Source organism: Podarcis vaucheri (genome assembly GCF_965113315.1).
Source record: "Podarcis vaucheri genome assembly, chromosome: 2".
Classification (NCBI taxonomy): domain Eukaryota; kingdom Metazoa; phylum Chordata; class Lepidosauria; order Squamata; family Lacertidae; genus Podarcis; species Podarcis vaucheri.
Window position 1 is genome coordinate 64,928,216 of NC_138760.1, and position 15,022 is coordinate 64,943,237.

Sequence of the window (15,022 nt, forward strand, 5' to 3'; positions counted from 1 at the left end):
GTCCCCATGCTGCGCTGCATAGTTTAGCACAGCACGCGGGAACTCACCAAGTGGGCAGCTCAGTTCAGGGGCGGTTCAGGGGCTATTTCCGGCCCATGGGCCTTAGGTTGCCAACCTCTGGGGTAGCGCAACGGCTGTGACTCCTGCTGGATATCAAACAAAGGCCTAATGTTCTGTTTCCTACAGTGGCCAGCCAAAGGCATATGGGGAACACACAAGCAGGACTGGGGGGAGTAAGGGGGACAGCTCTTGCCTGTTATTGTCCGCTAATAAGTAGTAGCTTGCTAGCTTGCTACCCACCCTTCAACAGGTCTTAACAATTTAAAATTCAGAAATTAAAAACAGGTAAAAGAAAATACAGCCGCAAGAACAGGGTGGGTCCTGAAAACATTCCTCTCTAGTGTAAAAGGCTATGATAAAGTTCTGGGTCTTCTATGTTCACAGAAAGCTGTTTAGGGAAGGTGTGAGACATACCACTGCAGGGAGTGAATTCCATAGCTTACAGAACCATCAAGCCTTGTAGACATTAATAGCCTCCGCCCCACCATGAATTTGTCTAATAATCCCTCTTTTAAAGACATCTCAACTGGTGAGTGCTGTGATTTAAAAATGTGTTGGTTCTGTGGAGGAAGGGCACATAAGGCGGCTAAATACAGTCTCTTGCCTGAGGGCCCACAGAATCTTGCATCCAACAGGTGCTGTGTCAAGGCTTTGTGCAAAAGGAACAGGCTTTCTGCTGCCCTACTGACTTTCCAGTAACTGACAGCATGCAGTAGGCAGGGAGCGGGGGGGGGGAGAGAGAAAGGGGCTTTCTGTCAGTCCTGTTACTCCTTCCCTCTAGTGAGGGGTGGCAGAGTTTGCTGAAACTAAGTGAAATGTCAGCAGCCTCCCACCTGCTCTCAACAGAATTTGTCAAACTTGGGCAATTTTTCAATCTGTAGGTTAAAAATTCACAGCAGGCTTTGTGTGCTACAAATATTCCCACGGCAGGCACTAGATTGGAAACATAATTTTAACAGAATGCTTTTTTATCCATTTATTATTAAGCATGCAACCGCCTGTCCCTGAGCAAGAAACTGCAAGACCTTTTCTGTGTGAAAGTGCCTTTTTTCTTGGGTTAATGAGTATTTAGGGAGGGAGGGTGCAGATTGTAGGCAGGCCTACGTGTTACCATGGAACAGCAATCCTGAGTAGAAGCTATTGGTGTGTAACTATATCTGGCTTTCCCCTCCATTTATTTTAATTATTTAAAAGGACAAACTGCATTTGTAATCTTTCATGAAAACCAAGAGGACACTAAAGATGTTCTTTTGGATAGCCCAAGCCCCTTTGAATGGTACACCTCTACAGTAATCCAACCCAGGAGCTTAGTAAATACTAAGTGCAGACTCCATGTTTGTGGACGGTACCGCGTCAAACTGCTTGTGGCAGAATAACAGAACTGAATGATCCTTAATATAAAACTTCCTGCTCACTTCCCACCCGTGCTGTTTGTGTGAACCAGGCATAAGTTTCCAGTGCTCGCGAATCTCCAGCCTTTCACCATTCTGCTTGCATTTTCCTCCACCGACGTGATCACTTCATTGACATGAGCTGTCAGGTTATGCTTATGGAGCCATAAGAAGCACATGTTTTTTTCACTGCAATCTATTTTGAGTATTTCTCTGTGGTTTTAAAGCAACTTCCAAATGATTGGAAATGATGGCTAAGATTTCTCTGGATACACTGCATCTGGAGGTGTTCCACTGAATGTTTTCCTGTACTGCAGTTTGATAGGATGCTGCTGTAAGGTAACGAAAACCGAGTGGCTCAGGTTCATCTGCAGGCAAAAAGTAAAGATTATAGTCTTCCTATTCATTCGTGAAGTGGAAGTATTGACACAGTTTTAAGTTTTAACTACTGTAATCTCATTCGCTGACCACTTTGGGCAAAGCTCTTTTCTTTCTTATTTCCAAGCAACAGAAACAAAGTTATTCAGAGCACCAGTGTTGTTGTTGTTTTTGCAATTAGTACCTTTTCTAAAGTGAGTGTTGTTGTTTTTTAAATGTCACTGGAAACTAGTTATTCTGTGCAGTGGAAGCCTATGCATGTTTTCTTGAAAGTAATTCCCACACTGTGTTCAGTGGGTTTAATGCCCTAAAAAGTGTGGTTAGGATCAAAGATGCAGCTAATTTAGCTTCAACAGCCCAATCTTAGAAATTAGAAATCAATTAAGTCTTAGGGATGGAGCCCATAGATCCACCTACATGTATACAAGATAAAGCATTCATGTGGCATATAAGCAAGTGTTGAGCACTGCATAGCTTTCTTTGAAAAAAATTATCCAGATTTGCCTTTTTGTCTCCCTTTTGGTTTGTTCATTCCACTAGTCCAGCACAAACACAAGGCCCCAATATATATAAACTGATATTTTATTTTACCTGCAAACAATAATGCAACATATACAATTGTTACAGTAAGGCATAGGGAATGCAAGTGTTCTTATCCATAGTTTTTTCTACTAAATAGTTGTTTCCATCCAAGTTATAACATCCATCTATATCCCATTCATTTAAGAGAACGAAAAATTTGCACATTTTTAAAGATTAGATCAGTAGTTATTCTAGTTCAGATGTGTACAATCAGTACACGGGTTCAGCTGGTGTGCCGTCAGAAGCTCCACTGAACTATGGTCTGTACCCACAAATTTATGTGTATCTTTTTCTATATTGAATCTGGAAATTCCAAAACTATTTATTATAAATTGTATTTTTATTAAGTCTGCTTCTGTCTAAACGGTGCATTGTGCCCAGTGTTTCAGTGTACAATTTTCTGTTCATTTTTACGTGTGAAATGTGTAGGTGAAAAGGTTTTGAGACAATAAGAAGCCTTTTACAAATAGGTCACTTATTTGAATCTGTTCCAGAATCTGAAGTGATTGGAAGCTGGGGTCTCTTGTTACCAGCTGTCCAAGACAATGTTACATGTAATGACTTAAGCCCACTTTTGGTTGAGCAGGTGTTTTGAGTCCAAAGAATCCCCTTCTCAACAGGCACTAATTAATAACCTTTCTAGAATTGCCTGCAAATATATCGAGATACTTGAATGACCTAAAAAGCTAGCGAGACTTTTGATCTTTGGCCTTATTATTTGAGGCTGTGGGATGAAGGGAAAAAGTGAAAAAGACAAAGCTTTCTCGATGCAGGCGTGTTTGAGCTGTAGCATTGAACAGGTTTCTTGCTTACTTCCAGCCAACATTTTAGGAGAGGAGTAGAGAACAAAGTCGATATCATATTTTGAGTGAAAGAAGTATATTAAGCTTCCCAACACATATAAAGAAACCTAACATTCAGCACTGTTGTCGTCTTTACCCTACTTTTCTTGCACATCCATCTCCTACACTTCTGAAAACTGGCTGAGCACTGCCATGGAAAGGAAATATATCAATATGTAAAAGGGTTCCTCCTTTTACATATACCCCATTAATGTGTATGTAACTGTATGCATTTTGACAGCCTGTATCTTGTTTATCAAATCATGTTTTTTTGTCATGACCCATCATTTGAGCAAACCTTTTTATGATCATTACACCAGTGATGTCAGAGGGATCTGTGTTAACAGTAGCATGCCCTTTAAAAGATATTCTTCACTGAGTATCCTACAGCACTATGATTTAGATTTAAATAGATATTCCATTCCCTGCAAAAGAGGAGCAACTAACAATAGGCAGGTGCTCAACTTTCTCACTGAAATCAATGGGGAGCTTGGCTGGGTTATGTCCAATGTTTCTTTTGACCACTGTATTATACTGAAAATGTAAAGCTACAGGCGTAAAATTCAGAATTACAGTTAATTCATTATGTACATGTCAGTATGTAGGAGCTGGAGCAGGATTTGGGCTGGGTTTTTATCCCTCGGATGGAACAGTGCAGTGCTGCTTGTGGTAAAAGCAGTCTGAGTAAGAAACCACTGTAGCAAGACTTTTATAGTGTGGTAGTTTTGGTGAGGTGTTTTCCATTATCTTAGTTCAGGATAACAATGTCCTATTGTATATTATATTCCTATTATATATATTATTCACACCTTGGAGTTACACATATCCGTTTAAGCATAGGTTGAATGGTCATCTGCCGTGGATGCTTTAGCTGAGATTCCTGCATTGCAGGAGGTTGGACTAGATGACCCTTGGGGGCCCCTTCCAACTCTACAGTTCTATGATTTTTATTTTTATTTCATTACATTTGTATCCCACTGTTCCTCAAAAGAGCACAAGGTGGCATACGCAGTTCTCCTCCCCATTTTATCAAGCCTGTGAGGCAGATTAGGCTGAGAGTGACGTATCAGATGTCTAAGAAAAGGTAATAGATTGATGTGGTGGTTTTTCTGTAGTTTCTTGAAAGTCACTGCTTTGAATAAATGTATGCCTCATTTTTTTCCCTTAAAGGTTTACTTGTCTAGAAAGAGGCAAGAAAGTGTACCTAAGACTTGGCAATCTTGGACTTGATTGTTGACACGGGCATGTCAAGTAGTGATTCAATCAAAGCAACTTTTATTCAAAGGCAGTGGAAATAAACACTTACTGCCACATCTCAGCACCATAATATACTTGAAAGGCTTTGATCCCTCACTTCCTTGCTTTAACCTTTTAAACAGCAATAACTAGCTAGCTAAACTTTTCATAAGACTTCTTTAAATGCCTGCATATTAAAGTAGCACATTATTATTTTCTAGTAGAAGTCTTGAGAGAAAAATTTAGTAGCAAAGCTTCTGCCACTGTTATGGGAAACGCCAGATGTAATAGGTATAAAGCTGTAGAGTTTACCTAGAACCACCTTCACCATGTTTATATGACTGTACCCACTTTTCTTCAGCATAAAGGTCCTCCCATTTTTTAAAACACAGTTCTACAACTTTATAGGAGAAGCCAGTGGTACATGGTCCTAATTAGTGTCCACCCCTCCCCTGCTGGATGCAACAAGAAAACTCCTCCCTCTCCTTTAGAAAGAATTTCTTTGTTTCTTTTAAAGGAATAATCAATGAATGGAGTAACACAAATTTGTTGCCACTGTTCCCCTGAAACATGAGAATGGATGGATGGATAAACTAGCATTTTGATTTGGTTGTCACCCATGCTGATCATTTCAGATGAAAAACCAGGGTCACCCTGCTGCTGAGGGATGCACTCGGAGTTCTCTTCTGCTCTCTATTATCTGTACATTATCTGAATTAAAGGCATTTCTAAAATGCTTAATATCTAAACAGCTCCAAGTGATATATAAAAATTCAACATAAAAACAATGAAACTGTATCACAGAAACTGGAAACCAGTAAAATGTTATTATAAAAAGGTGTAAAAACAGGAAAAAGCATCCCTGTGCAGGAACAATGGTAGAAAATGCCCTTTTTCAGGTCACTACCCTGTGATATTCTATAGGCTGCTGTGCCACAAGTAAAAATTCCCAAGACAATCTAAATGATCTTACAGGTCTGTACAGGGGCAAACAGGTATTTTTTAAGATATTCTTCAAATATCTAAAGGCTGTCACCTAGAAGATAGAGCAAGCTTGTTTTCTCTTGCTCCGGAGGGTAAGACCCCAACCAATGGCTTCAAGTTACAAGAAAAGAGATTCTGACTAAACATCTGGAAGAACTTTCTGGTGGTAAGAGTTGTTCAACAGTGCAACCAACCCTCTTGGAGGTTTTTAAGCAGAGCTTAGATGGCCATCTGTCATGGATGAGATTCCTGCATTGCAGGGAGTTGGACTTGATTACCCTCGGGATCCCTTCCAACTCTACAATTCATATGATTCTATGAAGCCTCATTCCTCATGTATCAATTGTACCCTATCCTACTGTAAGAGGAGACCGTGATCACTTAGCCTCCATTCAACACTTCTCAGTTTCTTCCAAAATTAAAGTATCATACATCATCATAATTTGTGATCACCAGGATCATAAGTACTTAATTTCACTCTGGGAACTCAGAGTCAACCAAGGAAATGAATAATGAATAACAATAGTAATTATGGCAATGATCTAAAATATGTGCAAGAAAAGCCCCTAGCCCATCTCTACAAAGCAAGGTACTGGAAAACTCAGACACTTGCTCTCAGGCCCCAGTCTCAGTTGTCTTTAGCTTGGAGGGAAATCGGTTTATCTTTTTGAAGTGGCGTGTAATAAAATAGCATTAATGTTTATATTAACTGAACACCTCTGATGATTCTTCAGTGTCACAGAGAACCCTCCATCAGTGTTACACCTAAAGAGCTTTATTCCAGTGTGATGCCTTTCTGATCCTCCACTTAAAATAGCAGATAGACTTCAGTTCTATTCTAGGCTTTCATGACAGTTCAGTCTAAGAAGTCTCCATCCTACCCTCCCACCCCCCACCCCCCGCAGTTATGAAGAAGCTCATATAATGGGGAAATCTTCATTTTATGCACCCTAAGGAAGTGACAGCTGTTCAAAAAGAGAAGACATGTTCTTCAATGGATTGGTTGTAATATGTGGTAACCAATGTACGATTTGCCACCATCAAACCAGAGCTAGGTGCTAAAAATACATCTCAGAAGGGGAAATAGATAGAAGACACTGGGTATACAAACTTGACTTTCTGAGCATTGCAAACAAATCTTTGACAAATTATGTGTCTTGCTTAACTCTGGGAGAAGCTATAGCAAGATGAGGTGTGAGTGGGGCATCCAAATGAAAAAGTTGCTTCACACTATGAGTTGGAGGTGGGTTTCCAGGATTACAAGCAGAGATGCCAGGGTTCTTGGAGAAGCAGAAAGTCCTGTAATTGTTTTCCTGAATCAGAAGCAAGCAATTTTTTTAAAAAAGCTTTGCCATAAAATACATGCTGGCCTGCTAATCGCTGCCATCAAATTGGAGAGCTAGTTGTTAACATGCAGAATGCAGCATTCAAAAGAGTGTATTGCAGAGAAGAAACATTTACAGAAAGAATTTTATCATTTTAAGGAATGTGAGAGGAGACTATAAAGAAATTTATTGGAGAAAAATGGGTATCTTTCATGATGTTTTCTGTTCTCTGATTCTAGGAAATTTGAGAATGAAGCAAATGTCTCCTCCCAAGTCATTACAGTGCTGCTTCTCTTTAAGAGGGGAGGGTGCTCCCAGACCTTGTTATATATTCCCCCTGCCCCGCACACGTGCAGCACTTTGCATTGTACATTAATAGAATTGCTGTGAGTAGCTTTGGGACTAGGTTTTGGCTGAAAAGCAGGATAATATGTGCAGGATAATAAATAAATGTGCAAATGCACAGAGAGGGCAAAATTGAATTCTGAACGAAAACAGGCTTCAATGAACTGTGAACCACTTACCTTGCCTTTTCATTCACATTTGTGAAACAATAATGAATGGCTATGACTGAGAGTATTATCCATCTCTAAGGTTTACCCTGCTGTCTTTTAGCCCATCCATTTCATTCACACTTTGTTCTGAATTGGGATCATCATGTTCCATTTTCTTACAAGTCAAGAAGGAAAGGTTAATCTGAAATCAATTTTGCCCCAGTTATCTGCAAGACTGAAAACAGAGTCAATTAGCAGGGCTTCTTGTTTCCAAGAGAAATCTGTATGTTTTAGCTCAGTCTAGGTTGTTTGCTCCTGCCTTTACAGGATTTGACACTAGCATATTACCAATCTGCAAGGATTCGTTGGGCTGGATGTTCAACAAACTGGATATGAACTATGACCTTCTCCTCGATCACTCAGAGATCAATGCCATTTATCTTGATAAATATGAGCCATGCATTAAACCGCTCTTCAACTCCTGTGACTCCTTCAAAGATGGAAAGCTTTCAAACAACGAATGGTGCTACTGCTTTCAGAAGCCTGGAGGTAAGTTACTAAATTTTGTACTAGAAAATTGACTCTGTGATTGCATGTTGATACTAAAATATTTATACAGGAAAACTAGCTCCCATGTAATATTAAAAGGCAAATGCATTATTAGGATTTGTATAAGGCACATCGTAAGGGACACGGGTGGCGCTGTGGGTTAAAGCCTCAGCGCCTAGGGCTTGCCGATCGAAAGGTCGGCGGTTCGAATCCCCGCGGCGGGGTGCGCTCCCGCTGCTCGGTCCCAGCGCCTGCCAACCTAGCAGTTCGAAAGCACCCCCGGGTGCAAGTAGATAAATAGGTACCGCTTACCAGCGGGAAGGTAAACGGCGTTCCGTGTGCTGCGCTGGCTCGCCAGATGCAGCTTTGTCACGCTGGCCACGTGACCCGGAAGTGTCTCCGGACAGCGCTGGCCTATAGATGTGAGATGGGCGCACAAACCCCAGAGTCTGTCAAGACTGGCCCGTTCGGGCAGGGGTACCTTTACCTTTACCTTTAAGGCACATCAACATACCTCACTCCTAATAAAGTTGGCATAGTTTTAAATTGATTAAGTGAGGAGACATGCTTGATTTTCATACGGTAAACAACACTGATATTATTACCACTCCACTTACTTGTTACGTATTGAGTGGAATTCAGTTGAGTAGCATTAGATGGCTAGAAAATCCTGGGTGTGAAAATCCTAGCATCAAATAGACACTGACACCTAAAACGTTGAACCTGGTTACTGAACACAGCAGGAAGCAAGTTTCTTCTCCCATATTTACAAAACTTGGCCACTGCCACTTCCTTAGTCCCTGCTTCTCCAGACCAGTTAGTTCCCATGGATCCAAAATACTTTCATTACCATGGCTTACAGTGCTCTCAGCCCTTTCAAGATAAATTGGAGGTGGGTTAGCAGCAGATCCAGTTGTTGCCATCCCCTTATCTTCTTTAAACCCTTCTAGCACTAGCGGAGAGCGCACTACTCCTGGCAGTGTGATCCCGGTGCGGTGTCATCATGGCTGCCCTCTCCACCCACACTGGGCACCACACCCCCACAGGCTGCGCACCATGCCCCCAGGATGCACGCCAGCCCCGCCCCAGCCTGCTCTCTGCCCCCCCCCCCCGGTGCAGGAGCATGAAGCTCTGCCACTGCCTTCTAGGCCAGCTGTATCCCATCAGCAGTGGGCCCAGAAGCAGGTGGGCTTTTGCCACCTGTGACTTGGAAATGGCTCTTCCCCAAGTGGATGGCTGGAGGGTTAGTCATTATTCTATGATTAATTTACTATTATGTACTTTGCTATGGTTTCTGCATAAGTATTGCCCTTCCCATTTCTTCCCTCCCCAAACATAACTTTGTGTACGGATGTGTTTTTCTCTTTTTTTGTGCAGTTTGTGTTTAATTCCATTTTTTATGAGATAATGAGAACAAGAGGAGAATGACTGGTAGTATTGTTTTGTTACTTTTAGCAATATCAGCCAGACAGTCCTCATTGCCTAGAAAGACAAGTTCTTCGACGTTTACTTTCCTCTTAGGTTCCTATTTTTTCTTGCTTCTCTTTTTCTGTTCCTCTCTTATAATTTGTTCATTCTTTTCTTTCCCAACATTTTAGTTTTCCTTTTAGAATAAATTTATTTCGAATCCAGGCATCCTTTAGTTTGCCTTTTCCATGTAATTCTCTCCTTATCATTCTTATCTTTCCCATTTTATTATTCTTTGTCCACAATTTTTGTTGTTGCTTCCTTTAAACATCTTCCTTAGACCCAAGCTTCCTTCCTCCTCTATTACTTACAAGAGCAGACCATGATTGTGCATAACAGAAGCTATTCAATTAAGTGGACTTAACTCCCATTAAAATTATTAAGTACATGATTTTATGTGAAGGCTGCAAACTTTTTAAATGCACTCTTTTGGGCACTCTCATGCCTCCTCCATATCCATCTTTGGACCTGTTGAGAGGAATAGAGATCTTCCATTGTTATATCCAGTATACATTTTACACACAGTGTGGCAAGGTCTCTGTCTTCCTGCTCTTCTATCCCTTGTGGGTGTGGAGTAGAAGTTGGTGGCGTCATGTACGTGGCATCCATTTAAACACACCAAAGTCTCTGTGTCCTCTTATCCATATATAGGCCAAAGAGTCTAGATTAGGTTCATGGCCTCCTACTTGGTGGCTAAAAAATGCCTGTGAGGTTCCTTTCACATGGTGGCCTCCTTGTTCCATTGGCTATGGAGGAGAGTGTGCCCTAGGAAATCTAGACTATGATCATGGTTTTCAATCTCAAAATTTGTTCTATTGGTATTAGCTTATTGCTTATGTCATTGCTTATAATGTGAAAATTAGTCTTTTAGCAAGCAGTAAATTAGCATCCTAGCTTTGGATCACGCTGGTGAAGGAAAGGAAAACTGTCTTAATAACCAAAATGGCCCCCAAACACACTTTTTAAGCAAAGCATGTTGTGAATTTTTTAATTAGTAAAGCTAATGGCATACATTTGTTCTGCAGTACAGTACAAGCATATGTGGTTCATTCATTCCCAGGTGTGCAATAGACTACCACTGCCTGTCAATTGCAAAGCTAATCATTAGAGAATCTGTCCCTTACCATCTGGAAACTACTCTCATGTATTTTGTTTTAGGTCTCCCTTGCCAGAATGAGATGAACAGAATTCAAAAGCTGGGCAAGGGGAAGAGCCTGATGGGTAAGTTCAGTTACTTGCCACTCACTCATTTAAGCTGCTAATTAAAGCTTCTGTTATTACTGTGACGTTACATGCTGTAATAGGGTCCCAACTGTGTGCTTGTGCCACTTCAGGAACTCATATAAATAACAGAACATCAGCCTGTGCTAAATGTGTTCCATGACTTGGCATACTAGGTAACATTATGCAGAACAGAGACTGTCTGTCTACTGAAATCTCAAATCAGTGCCATTAAATTGACACAGCACATAGATTTATTTCTTTATTGTTTGACAAATCCAAAGTAAGAAATAGGCTTATTGGATCTTCCCCTCCCCTAAAGTATAAATTGCACTTTTAAATGTGCTGTAATGATACACATATTAAGGTAATTTTGGTATGTTGAGCACATAATGCCATTGGGAAGTTGAAGAATCCATCTGTTAAACTGTAGGTGTATAATACTAACAGCTTTGGACACTATGGGCTTAAATCTGTGAATTTCAGCACATTTCTCTTCCACATTAAATAATTCATAATTGAAATCAAATAATACTTCCAGTAATGCACAGTGAAATTAATACAAACATCATTTTAAAGCAGCAATACTGAAATGCATACATAAATTGAAAACCATGCAAGTAGAAAAGGAAAGAAAAATCATTATGACACACAGGATATGTGCGGAGAGGCAGCATTTGTACTTTTTAATGCCTTGAAGTATCTGCACAAATATACTTTGCCTGGGGATTCTTATTGAAGGTGAAGGAAACACAGCGTGGCAGGGCAAGTTCCCCCTCCCTTCAAGAATATTATTTTCAAGTACTCCCCTCCCCCAGGACACATTTGGAGGTAGTAATAACCCTGATCTGTGGACAGAAGGTAGGTTTTGCTTTTATTCCGTTGTGCTCCTAAGAACAACCCGTTTACCCTTGTACTACATAGCTCAATGGACTCCTTTAAGGACTGAGTTGGTGCCATGTATATGTTCCTGCTTCCTTATATGAAAGTATTCCTCCCACAAAACAGAACTTAACAATGAAAATAGTGTAGAAAGGTATTCCATTGCTGTTACTAGGAAGCTACATTAAGCCCATGAGGCATTCCCATTATTCATGAGATCAAATTTATTAATCCATATAGCCCAGGGGCAAACTTTCTTAATGGTCATTTGCAACAAATTGGTAGGCAAGTAACTAATGCATGCATGATGTGATACGTAAATGAACTGCAGTTATAGCTGTTGTGACTCCTGCACCATGAGGAAGATAACAATGAGGAGGAAATAATTTTTGCTGAGATACTCATCCCATTCCCATGGGCCATTCTGACCTGAGGATGTAGCTCTTCCACATTCCTTAAACCTATTCCTTCCACAGTACAGGTCAGCACCTGCAAAATCAGACAAGGTCCCTTTAAATCACCACAGCCAACTCCTCAGAAAGGTGGGCCAATGGCTGTTAATGCCAGCGTACATAACGCCTCAGATATTCCTCATCCATGTGAAATGGAGTAAAATAGCCCTTTTGACGTTATGTGTGCACATTGCAGAGATGCATTGATCTACAGTACTGGTGAAGGAAGCCTTTTATTTATTTTGAGTAGTAAATCAAGTACTGGTAGTATCTCTCCAACAAAGGTGCTAGGTATTTTCTCAGATATAGCCAGACCCAGTAAAAGTCTGCTCTTCTGTGCCTGTAACAGAAGCAAACACTAGATGATGGAAACTGCTATATAAAACCCATGCTCAATATTCTTCTAACTGATCTTCAGGTAGACGTGGTTTGTATTAAATTTATGCAAGTACATTTGCACTGAATCCGTTGAAGCTGATGGCAGAAATATGAGCTTTCGTGAGAGAGGAACAGAGAGCCACAATGATAAACAGAACCAGTTGTTGTCACTGCACTTCTTATAAAATGAAGGCACTTTACGGTTGTTGTTGTTGTTTTTCTTTATTTCAAGATAAAAATTTGAATTGCAGCCCTTTTGCACCCTCACAATCTCTTCTAAATGCTATTTGTGTGGAAGAACCTTACTGACAAAAGAACTGGTGGTGGTGGGCAGGGGGAGGGAGAGAGAGAAACAGTATGCCTGACCATTTCAACCTGCTGTGCAAACAGTCAAAGAAAGCACTCCTTGAACGTCAGGGCCAGACAAATGCAAGTTTATCTTCCTGCTTAGCTCTACAAGTATTTGTATTATTGACAAGGGCACCATTTGCTATCCCTAGGAACTTTCATTCCACGGTGCAATGAGGAAGGATATTACAAAGCAACTCAGTGTCATGGAAGTACTGGGCAATGTTGGTGTGTTGATAAGTATGGAAATGAGATAGCTGGCTCAAGGAAGCAAGGGACTGTTAGCTGTGGTGAGTAATGGCATGCTTTTCTCAGATAAAATAAGAATGAGTGTTGTGAGAGCCCTTGCCTGCTGCTGCAAGCCTGACTATGAGTCTACAGAATGGCAAAAAGAGAAACCTATTAGCCATCATGACAAGAATCTTCAGGCCTTCATATTTATAATACAAATGTGCTCATACAAGTAAGCTCTCTTCCTGAGTAAGTGTGACAATACGAAATTGGCAAAAGCATTTGATGTTTTCTTTTCACCAGCTTACAAACTGCAGTAGTTTGTGCTGCTAAAAAAAATACACTGGTTAGGAAGTTATTGCAGGCTGATTATTTAAAAATCCAAAATTTAAAAATCAACATGTTGCTCCCTGGAACAGAAAGAACAAAATTAAGGAGTCCTGTTCATCAGGGCTGCCTGTTGAAAGAAAGACTTAACCCCATGGAGGTTTAATCTGAACAAACAATTGCTGCTGAAATTACCCCACAAGGAGCACATGTACACATAATATAAATGTGTGCCGTATATGGCAATCGCTACAGCTCTTCTAGTGGAGAAAATGAGTTTATAATGAAACATCTCGGCGTAAGAAAAATGTCTTTTTGGAACCTTTAAAATCCAAGTGCTACAAACATGTAGGGATGGAGGAGAATTACATTTGGTCTGCATTTCTTAGTGAACTGACCGAATTTGTACCTCCAGGAGAACTAATAGACAGGTCATAATGTAATAAGACTTCAGATTTTGCAGTTCTCTGAATTTTGCAATGCCGTTCAGCTCAAAACAAACCCAAATGTATTTTTATAATGCATATATTTAGGTAAGTTTCTTTAGAAATGTGTACATTGAGATAAAATGCATATTTAAATATGAATATGGATTTTTGTACAATTTAAAAACAACAACAACAACCCTACAAGTGCAGAAGCAGGATAAAATAAAATTAATGGGGAGCGGAAATGGGCAGATTCATCCAGTTTTGATAACCCTAATTTTGATAGCTATAGTCTTAATTTGAAGCCCTGAAGTTCCTATAAATAAAAGTTCCAGGCGTGACATTTCATCTTCAGAATTCAAGCACTGAAAACAATTCTAGTGGTATGCTCTTCCTTCCCAAAAATGCTAGAGAAAAGAAAGGTAGTAGCATTCTAACTTCCTTTTGAGAACCCTTTACACATCCAATTGTCTACAAGAGAAGATATGTGTAACTGCCATGAGACTCCTTTGTACTTCAAAGAATTATGGGGCTCATTACAGAGGCAGAGCACATTTCAAAGGGGCACAGCACAGAACCAGACCTGAATAGTTGCTCATGAGCCCCATAGCACATTCAGCACACCTCTACAGGTTCACAATGCGGGAGGAAATTGGCGGTGGTGGGAGCACCAAGGAACCCATTGTTTGAATGCCAAATTTTTTTGGGGGGGGAACAGTAGTAGACTCACAAGAGTATATAATGACATCAAAATAGCAAGGTGTCAGTTTCAATAGCCTTATTACAACCTAAGACAACATTGCACATGAAAATTTATCACCTTTGGCTGCCCAGAAAGAACATTTATTGTCACCTATTAGCAACACCAAGCCTTTTACCGTATTTTTTGCCCTATAAGACGTACTTTTTCCCCTCCAAAAATGAAGGGGAAATGTGGGTGCGTCTTATGGGGTGAATGCAGGCTTTCACTGAAGCCTGGAGAGCGAGAGGGGTTGGTGCACACCGACCCCTCTCGCTCTCCAGGCTTCAGGAGAGCCCCAGCGCCAGCCCCACAAGGTCGGGGGACAGAGGGAGGCGGAACGCCGCCATCCCGCTGTCTCCCGAAGTGGTTTGGAGGCTGACGGCGGGGAGAAGAGCGCTTCTCCCCGCTGCCTGCCCCACCACTCCTGGGACAGCAGGGAGACGCAGCGTGTCTCCCTGCTGTCCCCGGACCTGATTGCAAGGCGGGCAGGGGGGAGAAGAGCGCATCTCCCCGCTGCCTGCCCCACCACTCCGGGGACAGCAGGGAGACGCAGCGAGTCTCCCTGCTGTCCCCGGACCTGATCGCAAGGTGGGCAGGAGGGAGAAGAGCGCTTTTCCCCGCTGCCTGCCCCAAAAGCGCCTGGGGGGGATAAATTTTTTTTTCTTTATTTCCCCCCAAAAAACTTGATGCGTCCTATGGGCCGGT

General features: G+C 41.2%; 2 protein-coding genes across 2 annotated transcripts in view; both read left to right on the forward strand.

The window, feature by feature from the left end:
* The window catches only part of SPOCK1 (SPARC (osteonectin), cwcv and kazal like domains proteoglycan 1), a gene marked incomplete at its 5' end in the record, with an annotated part of 409,034 nt that overhangs the window by 384,523 nt on the left and 9,489 nt on the right, over positions 1 to 15,022 (forward strand). The window contains 3 exon segments of the mRNA XM_082211637.1: positions 7,620 to 7,841; positions 10,467 to 10,529; positions 12,742 to 12,879. Of these exon segments, the coding sequence (XP_082067763.1) occupies positions 7,620 to 7,841; positions 10,467 to 10,529; positions 12,742 to 12,879 (423 nt within the window).
* Positions 1 to 15,022, forward strand: part of LOC309525903 (neuropeptide Y receptor type 6-like) — a 212,034-nt gene that overhangs the window by 2,957 nt on the left and 194,055 nt on the right. The gene's annotated exons all lie outside the window — the stretch shown is intronic.